Source organism: Xiphophorus couchianus, chromosome 2, assembly GCF_001444195.1.
Source record: "Xiphophorus couchianus chromosome 2, X_couchianus-1.0, whole genome shotgun sequence".
NCBI classification, from domain to species: Eukaryota; Metazoa; Chordata; class Actinopteri; order Cyprinodontiformes; family Poeciliidae; genus Xiphophorus; species Xiphophorus couchianus.
In genome coordinates this window covers 32,372,843-32,386,149 of record NC_040229.1, presented here as the reverse complement: position 1 = coordinate 32,386,149, position 13,307 = coordinate 32,372,843, and the positions used below count along the sequence as shown (strand labels likewise).

At 38.4% G+C, this 13,307-nt stretch overlaps 1 protein-coding gene across 7 annotated transcripts in view; it reads left to right on the top strand.

The window, feature by feature from the left end:
• The window catches only part of lrrk2 (leucine-rich repeat kinase 2), a 41,798-nt gene that overhangs the window by 7,187 nt on the left and 21,304 nt on the right, over window positions 1–13,307 (top strand). For all 7 annotated transcript variants that reach the window (XM_028004382.1, XM_028004361.1, XM_028004373.1 and 4 more), the window contains 14 exons: window positions 1,868–1,956; window positions 3,923–4,057; window positions 4,334–4,468; window positions 5,047–5,178; window positions 6,182–6,301; window positions 6,920–7,068; window positions 7,149–7,228; window positions 7,309–7,415; window positions 8,263–8,392; window positions 9,348–9,472; window positions 10,591–10,718; window positions 10,842–10,986; window positions 12,109–12,248; window positions 12,741–12,866. In XM_028004382.1, the coding sequence (XP_027860183.1) occupies window positions 1,868–1,956; window positions 3,923–4,057; window positions 4,334–4,468; window positions 5,047–5,178; window positions 6,182–6,301; window positions 6,920–7,068; window positions 7,149–7,228; window positions 7,309–7,415; window positions 8,263–8,392; window positions 9,348–9,472; window positions 10,591–10,718; window positions 10,842–10,986; window positions 12,109–12,248; window positions 12,741–12,866 (1,741 nt within the window). The remainder of the gene's footprint in view (window positions 1–1,867; window positions 1,957–3,922; window positions 4,058–4,333; window positions 4,469–5,046; window positions 5,179–6,181; window positions 6,302–6,919; window positions 7,069–7,148; window positions 7,229–7,308; window positions 7,416–8,262; window positions 8,393–9,347; window positions 9,473–10,590; window positions 10,719–10,841; window positions 10,987–12,108; window positions 12,249–12,740; window positions 12,867–13,307) is intronic.

The following is a 13,307-nucleotide window of genomic DNA, read 5'->3' as shown; positions in this document are numbered from 1 at the left end:
TAATAAAAAATAGTATGGTTCTAATATAGTATTAATGTCTTTTGCTAGAGCCATTTTGGTGTTATTTCTACTTGTCAGCACAAGGGGTGTAATATTTTACTCGTCACTGGTGAAGCTTTGCCTTAAATGAGTAACATAATAATTCTATATGTTTTTCTAATAAAAACCTTTTCAATATTCCACAGGATGTTGTCACACGATGGGGCACTAAACAGAAGATGATTGAGAGGGTGTTGGAGCAACTCCCAGCCATCAGACGAGTCCTGGTACAAGACAGAAAGCACAGCCATCTCACTCCAACCTGGCAGGATGTTGCGGTGTTGGAGTCCATCAATGCAGCTTTGAAGCCACTGGCTGACTTTACAGATGTCCTTTCAGGAGAAACATACGTCACAGTGTCCTCTGTTAGGGCCTGTGCTAGAACTGATTAAAGGCGACCTTCTCTCTCCAGGCCCTGATGACAGCACAATGACTGCCAGTATTAAACAAAACGTATGCAAGATACTGACTGAAAAATATAGCTCACCTGGCATCCAAAATCTCCTGATAAAGGCCACCATCTTGGATCCAAGGTACCGTGGCAGCATGGAGGAGGCAGGGTCATTGGATGATGTCAAACATCAGCTGGTGCAAGAGCTACTGGACTTAAAAGGGCCAGAAGTAAGGGAAGAAGGTGCAAGTGGTGAGGGTTCCAGCCAAGCTGCTGGAGGAAACAAACATGAATCTACAGCTGACCCACCCACCAAGAAGAAGAGGCTAAGTGACCTTCTTCAAAATAGAAGAGCTGAACTCACAGTTCAGACACAAGCTACATATCCAAAAAGAGAACAGGCTGATGCAGAACTGACAAAGTTCCTTCAAGAAGATGCTATTGATGCCTCTTGTGATCCCTTGATGTGGTGGTGTGACAATCAAAGAAGATATCCTTTGATGGCAAACTTGGCTAAAAAATACATGTGCATTTGTGCAACAAGTACCAGTTCAGAGAGAATGTTTAGCACAGCTGGAAACATTGCTACTCCTGAGAGATCTTGCCTTAAGCCACACAAACTCAGCATGTTGGTATTTCTTGCTCGGAATCTCTGACTAAAGTAGCTACAGATATGCCTAAAGATTGTTGAGGCATCTGGTCTTATTTAAAAATGTGCTTGTTTCTTTGCACTATTTGTTTGTAAAATGGCAGTTTTCCCCATCTTTATTTAAATCTAATGATATACAGACTTCATAATCTGTATTGTTTTGGTTGAATGTAGTTTTTATTTCCACTGTGGTTTTATCTTGTGCTTAGTTTTTATTCAAGTGCATTTTTTGTTAGAGACCGAGAGTCCATTTAATTTTTATTTCTGCTTGTTTTATTTTATTAACTAGTTCCAGTGTTGAGTGTTCTTTTGAAAATAAAGGATATACATCTTTGGCAAGAAATCGCATGCATTATTTCGTCATTTCCATTAAATCAGTGTAAAAAGGTCTTCAGACAATACTATCGTCTATCGCAATAGTTTTTTGAGACAATCGTTCAGCAAAATTTGATATCGTGACAGGCCTATTCTTATTGTTTCAAAAGTAGAAATGACTACATTTATGCAAGTAGCCATTTCCTAACTTACTGCATTGCTTGACCGGTATGTTCCCTCGTCTTTCCCATTTTGCCAGTAAGAATCGGTGTTGGTCTTGCTCGGACTACAATACCCAAGATGCTAAGGGGGTGTTGGAAGAACAGCTGAAAAAGGGAGAATTAAGAAAAATGTGTATTTGTCACAGCAGATGCCGACATTAAACTATTTTACAGATAATTTTGCTATTACATGATTTTACCAACGTCATGCAGCTCTATTAACACAATTTCTCGTTCTGGTTTTGTTTTCAGGCAGATCCTGAAGGTCTTATCTAAGTTTATTGCAGATCGTCAAGTAACCATTGTTGGACTCAGAGCCCTGGCGCTTCTGCTCACATCAGGTACATTATGTCTGTGTGTAGGAAAGAACTCCTACATACATACATTATATAACCAAAATAACCCGTTAATCTTAAATTATTAAGATCAAGTATTTCAATCGCTTCCATGATGACAGATGTGTAAATTTCAGGAGTTGGACTTGGTTTTGTAGTTCAAGTCAAAGGAATGACATGACAAAACATTTTTCGCATGTTAAAGTTCTTTCGTTCAACATCAAGGAAACATTTTGGGGATGGCCCCTTCCTGCTCCAACATGAATGTGCACAAAGCAAGGCCAATAGAGACATGGATAAGTGTGTTTATTCCTGAGCTTGATCTGATAGGACAGCTTTTGGAAAGGCCGTAAGCGGATAAAAAGAATTTCCATTAACATCCTCCTAAACCTTGTGGAAACCCTTCCCACTTGAGCTGAAAGTGCTGAAGCCAGCATCATAATAAACCTTAAGGATTAAGAATTCAACGTTACCTTCATATGATTTTGAGGGTCGGCTTTTGGTAATATACTGTTGCTGTCAAGTCCTAGAAAAGCTTTATGCTATGATGTGACATAACTGTTAAATTCCAGCTGAAGTTTTTGTTAATTTTAATGATGATCAGTAAATCCATCTGCCAAAAATGGATTGCTGGCAGTTTCCCCTCTTTGGAGGATGTCGAGTTTTAAATACCTCTGACTTCTAAGAACAGCTTTCTGCTGTACAAGAATGAATGTGTTTCTGTAAATCGAAGTGTGTTATATGCCTGGAATGTGGGATTTCTCTCTCCTGTGCCAACCTGTCGTATATTCTATTGTTAGAGTAGCATATGTTCATAGGATTCCTATGGTTTATTTATTCATGAACCTTTGTTTTTGTTGATCTAGATTGAAAATGTTGATGTGTAAAAGTACAAGAGGAGGCAAATTCTCTTCTCAGTTGTTGCTCTCCAATAACTAAAATCAGAAAACTCTGTCTTAGACACAGGAGTGAACTTCATGTTGATACAGTCATATTTACATTTGTAAATACACATTCAGCATCTATTCTATCCATATGCAAACGTCAAAATAGGGTCTGTTTATAGTACCAAACAAGAAGGAACAGTGAGGTAGTAATGTGAGCTAAGAAGGGAGCTGGGGTTTGTTTTCCTGTTGGGCCACAGGCTAAATAGCCTGGAGGTTGATCCATTTCAATGTATTCTTACTTCAAACTTGACTTTAGGGCCATAATGGCTTTTGGATAGAAAAGCCTTGCCACACTCGCTTTGTGTTATTGCTCCATCAGATGATATTCTCTCCTCCTTGGTTTGCTCTGGCCACACTCTTCAGTGTATAAAACATAAAATATAGTTCAAAACAACTAAAAAGTGGAATGCAGTATAGCTTAATATTTCCTCACTAATAATGTCACAAGTCTTAAATAGCTTTTTAGCACTTTAATATATTATCAGATTAATCTTAAATCCACAAAAATGTAAGCATTGCTCATATTGTATATTTTTTTTCAAACTGTCATCTCTTTTTTTTTCTTTTCTTTTTTTTAACTTTTTTACCAATTATTTTATTTCTATCCCTGCACAAATTAAATGTAGATCCAATACAGTAGAGGTTTAGAAAGTGCCATAACTCCATCCATGTTTATTTAAATATGTTAATTATAATAACATGTTTAATTAAAATGAAGCATGGTCATTGATATAATCAATACAAAAGTGACAAAACCCCCACATAGCCTTTGAGCTTAAGGAACTCAAATGACTTGCAACTGTCTTGGCTATTAATACACTAGTTATAAAACAATCAGTATTTAAATCAATTAAAAAATTGTTGGCTCCCAATACTGAACCTTGTGGAACACCACCTTGTATTATTCTCTTTACCCAGGATTCTGTAACATGCACAAAGCTGATTTCTAAATAGCTTTTGTAATCCTCTTGTTTCGTTTCTCTAATTTCTCCCTGTTACACGTGTTTGCCTAACATTTTGGACAGATCCGATTCCTCTGCTGGTGCTGGATGAAGAAGAGGACGTGTTTAGCCTGGTCGTGCAGGCGATGAAGGCATTTCCCACCATTGAGGAAGTTCAACTCCAAGGTTGTAGGGCTCTGCAGCTGCTGCTGGACAGAGGTGGGCTGACAACCTTTTCTTGTTTAACGGTGTTAGAAGAGTAAAAACTTGTTTTCATTTAAAAGAAAAGAAAATGTCTGGTGGTTCAGTTACATACATCAAATAAAAACCAATCACAAAAGTTCTGTAACTATGTCCAATGTGGAAATGTTTGGCTGTATTGCACAATGGATACCAGTAGAAAGCAGTTTTTGTAAAGTTGGTAGTGGAGGACTGATGTTACTTAGCTGTATATTAGTAATCACAACTTCTTTGTCCTTTTTTTTCTCTTTGTAGTAAGTGACGACCATCTGGGCGAGTTTGTGGAAAACCAGGACCATGTTGTGGTTCTCTCAGCTCTGCAGAGGTTCTCTAACAGCCCCAAGCTTCTCACTCAGGCCATGAAGGTGTTACTGCCCTTAGCTCGCACAGGTACGCCACCAATACATCCCCCTAATGAGACGGAAAATGGCTGATTCTCTGAGTTGAACTCTGAATCTAACAAAGGAAAGCTGAAACATGGGTATCACTGACCTTAAAAGAAAGAGTATTTTATCTCTAAAAGGCCATTCAGCAGCTGTGACCACATTTTCACTGTAAACCTGTAAAGTTTGTTTGGCTGTCCTAATGTAAATCAGGCTGCATGGTAACATGAATGATGTTATTCTGCCCCATTGCAGCAAACAGATCTATTTGGCAAAACAACAAAAACAAACAGGAGAGAGTCCTGTAAAAACTGTTTGACATTTATTTGCCAGCTAAGTGGTTTAAGGCCTTTTCAAGAAGGATTTCTTCTTATCTTTTCACATCAAATGAATATGTGAAAATCGCAAATATGTCCAAATTCTGACAGGTTGTAATGTGCTGCTTAAGGTTGTAGACTTAAAGTTTATATTTATGGCCTACCCAAAGAGAGAGGGTGTAAAATTACTTACAGGTTTTCATGTTTTGCTTTCGTTTTAATCGCACTTAAAAGCTTGTGATGAGGTCGACATGCGTTTCTCCTGCAGGCAGTAACGTGGAGGTGTTGATGTCAGGAGGCACTCGGTGTTACGCCGTCATCATCGCGGCCATGGACGCCTTCCCTGTCGTGGCGGAGCTGCAGGAGACGGCCTGCCTGCTGTTCAGGAGGTTCACATCAGGTCAGAGCTCCAACTCAAGGATGCAGAGCAAGACATAACGTTTGTCCTTGTGTTCTAATCACTCTCCTCCTCCTCAGCAATAGTCTGATATAATTTCATATTTGTTTGTAAGTGGTGTGCATCTATCCAAAAATGTCATATATTTTTTTATGAGTTTCAATAAGATAACTCACACTTGAACTAAGATACAATCAAATAAACATCTCCAGCTCAGATCATTAAATTATTTCTATTTGGTATAGAGTTGTTTTTCTAATTCAAATTCAGAAGTTTGCATACACTAAGATTACTGTGCCTTTAATCCAGTGATGTTCAAAGTGCAGCCTCATGTACTGGAAATTGACCTGCCAGTACATGTGGCTGATGCAAACATTTTTGTGTTTTGGTGTGTTTTTATATTATTATTTTCCTAGGGTAAAATTTCACACACAAAAGAAATGCATTTAAAAAAATCCTGTACTCTCTTGTAAAGTTGTTGGTGGACAGCAAAAATGTTTGACAAAGTCATATAGTTCAAAGGCTACTACACAAAATAATGAGGAAATGTATGAATACCTTTAAAAATCATTATTTTGAGTTTAGTAAATAGAAACAATTTTGGTAATCCTAACTGACCTAGAAGAGGAAAGCTTTAGTCTGTGAGGAAAAGTACTAATACTTATTTTTATGCAATATGTTTCATCATGTGGCTTCTTCTATGTTAAATATATTCTTTTCCTGTCTTATGAGAGAACTTATGCTTCTCTCAGCTAACTACTATCTGATTAAAAGGAAACCAGAGCAAAACAATTATTGAGATTCCTTGTCAATAAATAACTGCAGTATCTGCTCACATATTGACAGATGAAGATAACATTGCTTGTTAGTGAAATCAATACACTACTGCTTGAATTTGATCCACTTTGATAAGCTAATGTGCTTTTTAAAGCTGATAACATGAAAAGAAGCTTCTGTCTAACTCGGATGTTTTTTGTTTTGTTTTTTTTCTTTCATTTTCCTGCAGAGAGTTTCTACGACATCCTGGTACGGAACGGCGTCCAGAGAGTCGCCCTGAGAGCCTGTCAGAGTTTTCCCAACAACGCTGTCCTGCAAGCTGCAGCTCTCTCCTGCCTGGCTGAACTTAGTGAGCACGCACCTTCACAAATTAGACTTTAGTCAATAACGCCCTGGACGTTAGTCAGGGTAATAGCAAAACGTTACTGAAAATAGTTGAGTTTCCATTGGGAATAGAATTGCACAGTTTGATATTTTGGAAATAAATGTATTTAATAGCAACACGCTAATAAAAAAACAACAACTTGATTTTTGATAAAATGTTTTTGTGCTAGGACGAGTTTTTTTTTTGTTTGTTTTTTTAATATTGAAATTGGTTTATTTCACAAAACTGTAATGGAAACACTTTTTTTTTGCATCACATAATTGTCAACTGGATGTTGCCACTGCTGCAGACCACGGAGAAGAAGGCTACAGGAAGTAGTTAGAGGACGACAGCGCTGCGTGTCTTTTAATTGCTTATCACGTGATCCAACTTTCACACGTGATTTTAATTTTCTTATTTACTGGAAACACCGCAATTGCAAAGTTGTGTTTTTTTATTTGTTTTTTTTTTTTTACATCGGCGGAATTTATGATAAAGTTTTGCACACGTTTCTAATGGAAACACAGCAGGTGTTGCGTACATCTAAACAAGATGAGATTTCTTCTACATAATGCTTTATGTTATCCACTTGCCACATTGCAGCTGCAACCATCGTGCAGAGCAAAGCGGTGGCGGAGAAAGGACGGAAGGAAGAGGAGAGGGGCACGGAGGAGGTGGAGGACGTGGGCCTGGACTGGATGGAAGACTGCTGTACGGCACTAGACCTCCATGCAGCCGAGCCGGCTGTTCAGGTCAGTCCTGCAGCTCCTAGCCGCTAGCGCTTTAGAAACTCTTAAATTCACCATCTAACTTGCTTTTTTCACTGTCTCAGGAAGCTGCGAGCTGGGCCATTCACAATCTGCTACTGCATGGAGCCCAAGTTAACCCTTCAGAAGAGGAGCAGGATGGCAGGTATGTAGGAGTTTAAAGGGGAAAAAAGCCTTCTGATGAGTTAAATACCGTTTCATGGAAGCTGGATGATTGTTTTTCAGGACTCCTGTTCACAGACAGTTAATGGCTGCCATGCTGGTTCACTCCTCCTCTCCCAGTGTGTTCATTGCTGCTACCAGTGCCATCGCCACGCTCATTACCAACAACAGTGAGTCTTCAGAAACACATATTTACTTTGTATGTGCTGAGGTATGCATCTAATTGTTGCATACTTACAGACATGCACTTTGACAGTCATATTCAATATATATTATTTGGATCAAATATCAAGTTTTAGTAATTACTTAAAAAAAACAACAACAAAACCAAGGGTGACTAACTACAGAGGCATTAAGTCAATGAGTCAAACCATGGCGATATGGCAAAGTGTTGCTGAGTCCATGTTAACAAGAGAGGAGATGGTCAGTGAGTAGAGGTTTGTTTTGTTTTGGTGAAATGTTGTGAAGGTCAGATTAAGGACATTAAGCTCTCTCCACTGGCTTTGAGATAATCTGAAGACTAGCGATAGATTCTGTGACGACCTCAGGGCATTTTTGTGTGCCAGCAGTGTAGCTGGGAGCTCAATTCTTTGGTTATAGTCCATATTCAATGCTCATAGGACAATAGTCTCAAACTACACTCCTCAAGGCCCAGTTTCCTGCAGCTACTAGATGTCTCTCTGCTTCAGCTAACATGGCTCCAGTATTAGCTCATGAGCAGAACTCTGCAGTGCTTGACTACATGCTAGTTAGGCAGTTTCATCCTTTAATTCAAATGTGTAAGACAAAGGACACACCTCAATGTTTTAGGACTCTGGCCCTCGAGGAGTGCAGTTTGAGACCACTGCCACAGGGGAAGTCTAGAATGTAGACAGACCAGTAAATTCAGAGCTTTGCTTTTTGGCTCAGCTCACCACAACTGCCTCATTTGGTTTTTATCTTCATTCTTTGGCAAAAGTCTTCAAAACCAGTTGGTACTTTGGCTGCTTCTATAGAAAGTGTCCACTTTGCTTGCAGGTAAAATGAGCTTCTTGCTGCTGTCTGGTGGCCTCCATGTCAATCTGGTAGAGATGATGAAGAGACATGCAAGCTCAGCAGAAGTTTCCATCAGCGCCTGCAAGTTGTTAAAGCTGCTTTTCCATGGAAGGTTTGGACCAAAAAATATTCGTTTTTTTAGAAAAATTCCCAAAAGCCAAAGTTTAAAGGGAAATGCATCAAAAAAGCCTTACAATGTTTGAGTAAAGTCATCATTCTTATGTGGAAGAGTTCAGGATCAGAATTTGAAATATCAGTGCTTTCTAAAAAATAATAATAAATAAAAAGCCATACAGATGGGTTAGCCTGCTGTTTTAAATTGTGTTTAGTGTTCAGTTATTTTTGAAAGATTGTTTCTAAGATGTTATCCTCTACATTGGGGTTTATTATAATATTCCTTATGTTTACATAATAATATTCCTTATGTATACAATCACATCATTGACCAATGATGTGATTGGTCAAAGTTTAAAGTTGACTTTTTACACCTTTTTACAAGATCAAGAGTTTGTGTGTCTCCCTTTCTTAAATGAATCAGATATTATTTAAAATAAGGGAACAGAGTTCATTTCTTTGCTAAGCAAACTTTTTTGAAGAAAAAAAATACATCAGTACACCAAATTTATATTTATTAAATTGACAACCAAAGAACAGATTGTCCCTTAGGAGCAATATGAGGTACAACATTCCCATTGGTATAAAAAGTTTTTTCTTAGTTTCAGACAAAAATAATCTTAACAATTAACAAAACATAAAACGGCCAGGTCAGCACTCGTCTTATGAAAATAATAATGTAAAAGTTTCTTAGAAGATTTGCTAATGCAAGCGTCCTCAGTCAGTGGTAACAGAAACAATCCTAGCTAACAGAAAGCAGTCATTTACCATTGTTTCTCAAAGTGGCTGTTAAATAAATTATTTCTGAATAGAATTAAATAAGTGAACATTTTCTATTTTTACTTTTCATTACGTTTTATCTGTGCAGTTCGTTAATCGGAATAGTGTGCCGAGTGTAGCGTTCCCATGAGTTCTGGTTGGTTTGTTAGTGAAAACTGTGCTTGTGTTTCTAGGACCGCCAGCCTGGATGAGCTGAACATGGCCATGAATCAGATCCTCACCACCATGAAGATGCACAACTTCCAATCAGAGGTCCAGCTGGCAGCACTGGAAGCCAGTCTGATCTTCCTTTGCCCAGGTGAGCTGCCGGTCTGCTGGCAGGTTTATTCACAGCTCAGGTGCTACTTTAAAGATTATCTGATAAGGTAAGATGTACTTTATTGTTCCTTAAGGGAAATTCATTGCTGTTGATGGGACAACCACAGCGAAATGTACAAACTCATTACAAAAATACAGGAAATATCACAGTGTAGTCAAATTTCAGAAAAATGAGACTGGGCCTGTCATGATAACAAATTTTACTGGATGATGAATTGTCCCAGAAATGATTGCGATAAATGATAATATTGTTGTTTTGAGACCAATTTTCAAGTAATATATTGCTAATGAGATTATAGATGCAAGTTCACTCTCTCAAAGAACTTAAATGAGACAGCTGAACTAAAACATGACAATAAAATTGTACCAACAACTAATTTAACAGGAACTGTTGCCCGTCCCAACACAACACAGCTGTTGTAATATAAAACAAAGTAATGAAACATTTAAAATTAGATTTAAAAAAAGAGCAAATACAGTTATTGAAATTACTGAATTCTGAAATGACAGCCATACAATCCATATAAATGGCAATTATTCATTTTTTTGTCCATGTGTGGAAGGATCGATTGTAAGACGCACTTTTTTATGGAGAAGACTACGTTTTGTTTTATGGATTTCTACAATTTTGTATATAGCATATCTTAACTGCAATTCTGATAGTTGTATTTCATGAAAATGGTCTTAATATACTGTAGTCCAAAGACACAATATAAACACTAAACATGGTCCAGGATCAAGTCACTCAGTCTTAAGAGCATATAATTAATGTGTGATATGTCGCGCTCTTGAAAACTGCTTTATGCTTTTATTTTTTTGCAAATAAGACAAAAGAAGTCTCTGTACATGTTTCTGATGCCATAAAAGCATCAGAAACGTGCTTTTACAGCATGTTCTCTGATTGGAGGAGGAATGCAAAGCTGATTCAGTGCTGCGGCTTTGTTTTTCTCTGCCTCTGCTTAAGAAAGCCGTCCACAGTGCTGTTTTAATTAGATTAGTCATTGAGCACAGTGAGGTTTATTTTCTCCCTCTGACTTTGTATGTTTTCTTGTCTTTATTTTGTCTGAACTTGTTTTCTTACTGTGTGTGAATTCCCAGACCGGAGTTTAAGGGAGAATGGTTCCTCCATCGCGGATCCCGACATGGCCGACGTGTCGCTGAGAGTCCTGAAGAACCAGTGTGTGGTGGAAGGGGCTCACACACTCTACCTGGAAGCCCTCAACAGGGTGTGCAGCATAATTCTCTCTCAATATTCTCGGAATACTCTCAATATTTTTTACATTTTTAAATCAAGCATTTACTTGGTAATTGGAATAAATATTTATTTCTTTGTGTGTGTGTGCTTGTAGTTTATCAGCAGACCTGCCATACAGCAGTGCGGCCTGAAGGTGCTTTCATTCCTGGCTGATTGCTCAGGTGCAGTGGATCTGTTGTGCCAGCAGGGGGCGATAGACACCGTACTTCATACACTACATGCGTTCCCAGAGGATCGAGGTATATCATTGCCTTTGACAGAAATCAGTCAGAATGAACTAAGACAAACTTTTGTCATGGTTTTGTTCTCACTAAAACCAGGAAGATAGAGCACATAACACCAGTTTTAAAGTCCCTCCACTGGCTCCCTGTGGCTCAAAGAATAGACTTTAAAACACTGTTGTTAGTTTATAAATCACTGAACGGCTTAGCACCACAATACATTAAAGATCTGCTATTGTTTTATCAACCTTCCAGACCTCTCAGGTCTTCTGGTTCTGGTTCTGCTCTGCATCCCCAGAACCAGAACCAAACGAGGAGAAGCAGCATTCAGTTTCAATGCACCACAAATCTGGAACAAACTTCCAGAAAACTGTAAAACAATTGAAACACTGAGTGCCTTTAAATCTCGACTAAAAACCCACCTGTTTAAAGTTGCTTTTGAAACATAATCAATTACGAATTTAACGATGGCACTTTACTTAATGTCTTGCTTTGGTTGTTGATTCTATGTTGCATGACTTTGTGTTTTTGTGTTTATGATGTAAAGCACTTTGAAATGCCTTGCTGCTGAAATGTGCTATACAAATAAAATTTGATTTGATTTTGATTTGATTTTAAAATGCATTTAAAAGGGAAAAAATGCTTTCATTATTAATTTGACACCACAAACCAAGATAAATTGTACTAATTCTATAGTCATGTACAGGTCTGTGAAGGTTTTGATACACAATTGGATTTACTCTAGTTTTTTTGCGAGCAGATTTCTAGATTCTGGTCTTGTCTTAGCTAACTAATACTTCTCTCTAGTAACTATAATAATAGTTTATATTTTTTCCCGGTTCATACATAGCCGGAAAATAGTTCTGGCTAATCAAATAAAATCAATCAAGTTAGCACTGGAAAATAGGAGTAAGAGTGACGTTTTAAGCTGTGTTTAAACAGAAGTGTTGCTTATTTGCACTGTTAACCGTTAGCTCTTCAGCATGCTACATGCTAGTTAAATCCAGTGTCTGGTCAACAGTCTGGTCAATAGTCTCTATGTGCCTCATTAATTTTGTTTATGAAGCCTTTTGAACTAGGGGAGGACAAACGAAAGGAAGCTGTAAAAAGATTAAATCTGATGTTTCCAATTCCTCTCAGAGATACACTATTGGGGTCTAACCCTGCTTAACTACCTCGTGACGAAGAAGAAGCTCTCCAGGATGATCGTACCAGTCCTGGCCTCTGTTGTTGTCGCCTCCCTAAGTCAGTACAAAGAAGATTCTGAGATGGTGCTGAAGGTGAGCCATTTAGATCAATAGACATCATGTTAATGTAAGATGATTTATTTTTCCTTTTGAATTAATGTGGTTACATACAAGATCAGTTACTTACTACAGTTGATCCATTGCTAAGGAATTGTGCTGTGCCTCCAAACCCAGACTTGGTGGTTTGTCCGATCACCACATAACACACACAACGCGTAAACTAAAATGGTCACATCAGTGACCATTTTAGTTTACATTTTTGTTTGCATTTTGTAAAGAAGGAAGTTGCGCTCACTGTCTTCTTCAGAGGTTTTTGTGTCATTTCCTTCAGTAGTTCAGGGTGCAGCGCCATCACTGGCGAGGAGGGGGAACAGGCTGCTCAAACGGTTTGGCTTGTTTGACACGGTGCATTGTGGAAGCAAACTGCACCAGATGAAAATGTAACAAATGTTATTATTTTAGTCTACCCGAATTAGTCTATCTCGTGTGAAAACACCCTCAGTGTTTTAAATGTGGACCTTCCAGTGTTTTCAGGTGGCCCTGAGGATGTTGGACGCCTGCTCAGGGGCAGCAGCTGAACTGCAGAGAGAAGACTTCGACAGGCAGATCTTCCAGCACCTTATCCAGGAGAGGGAGCAGAGCGTCAGCCCAGTAAGTTTATGTTCAGATATATTTTGAGTGCAGTGTCTTTGGTTTTTTTTTCCACACCTGAGGTATTTAGTACATTCAAACAAACTTTGGTTCATTTCACAATTACTGTGGTTTGTTTGTGTTAAAGCAATCACATTATTGCGGTACTACGTTAAGAGATCACCTACTCCAAATGGTGTCTGTACGGTTCCAAACAAACTTCAGAGCAGTTTGTTTAGAGTTTGAACGTGAATCAACGTCGATTCAAATTTTAGCGATATGCATGCACTTCCTCATGAACGTTTTACTCAAAGTCTTAACCTCCTTCTTTTTGCTTCCGTGCAGTAGGTTGTTATGTTTCTCACAAATCAGGTGAATGCTGCAAGCTTGATCCAAGCAACTTCCCGTAGGCAGTTGGTGTTGTATTGTGAGGTGCCGTTGTAGAGTAAACCCTCCAATAAA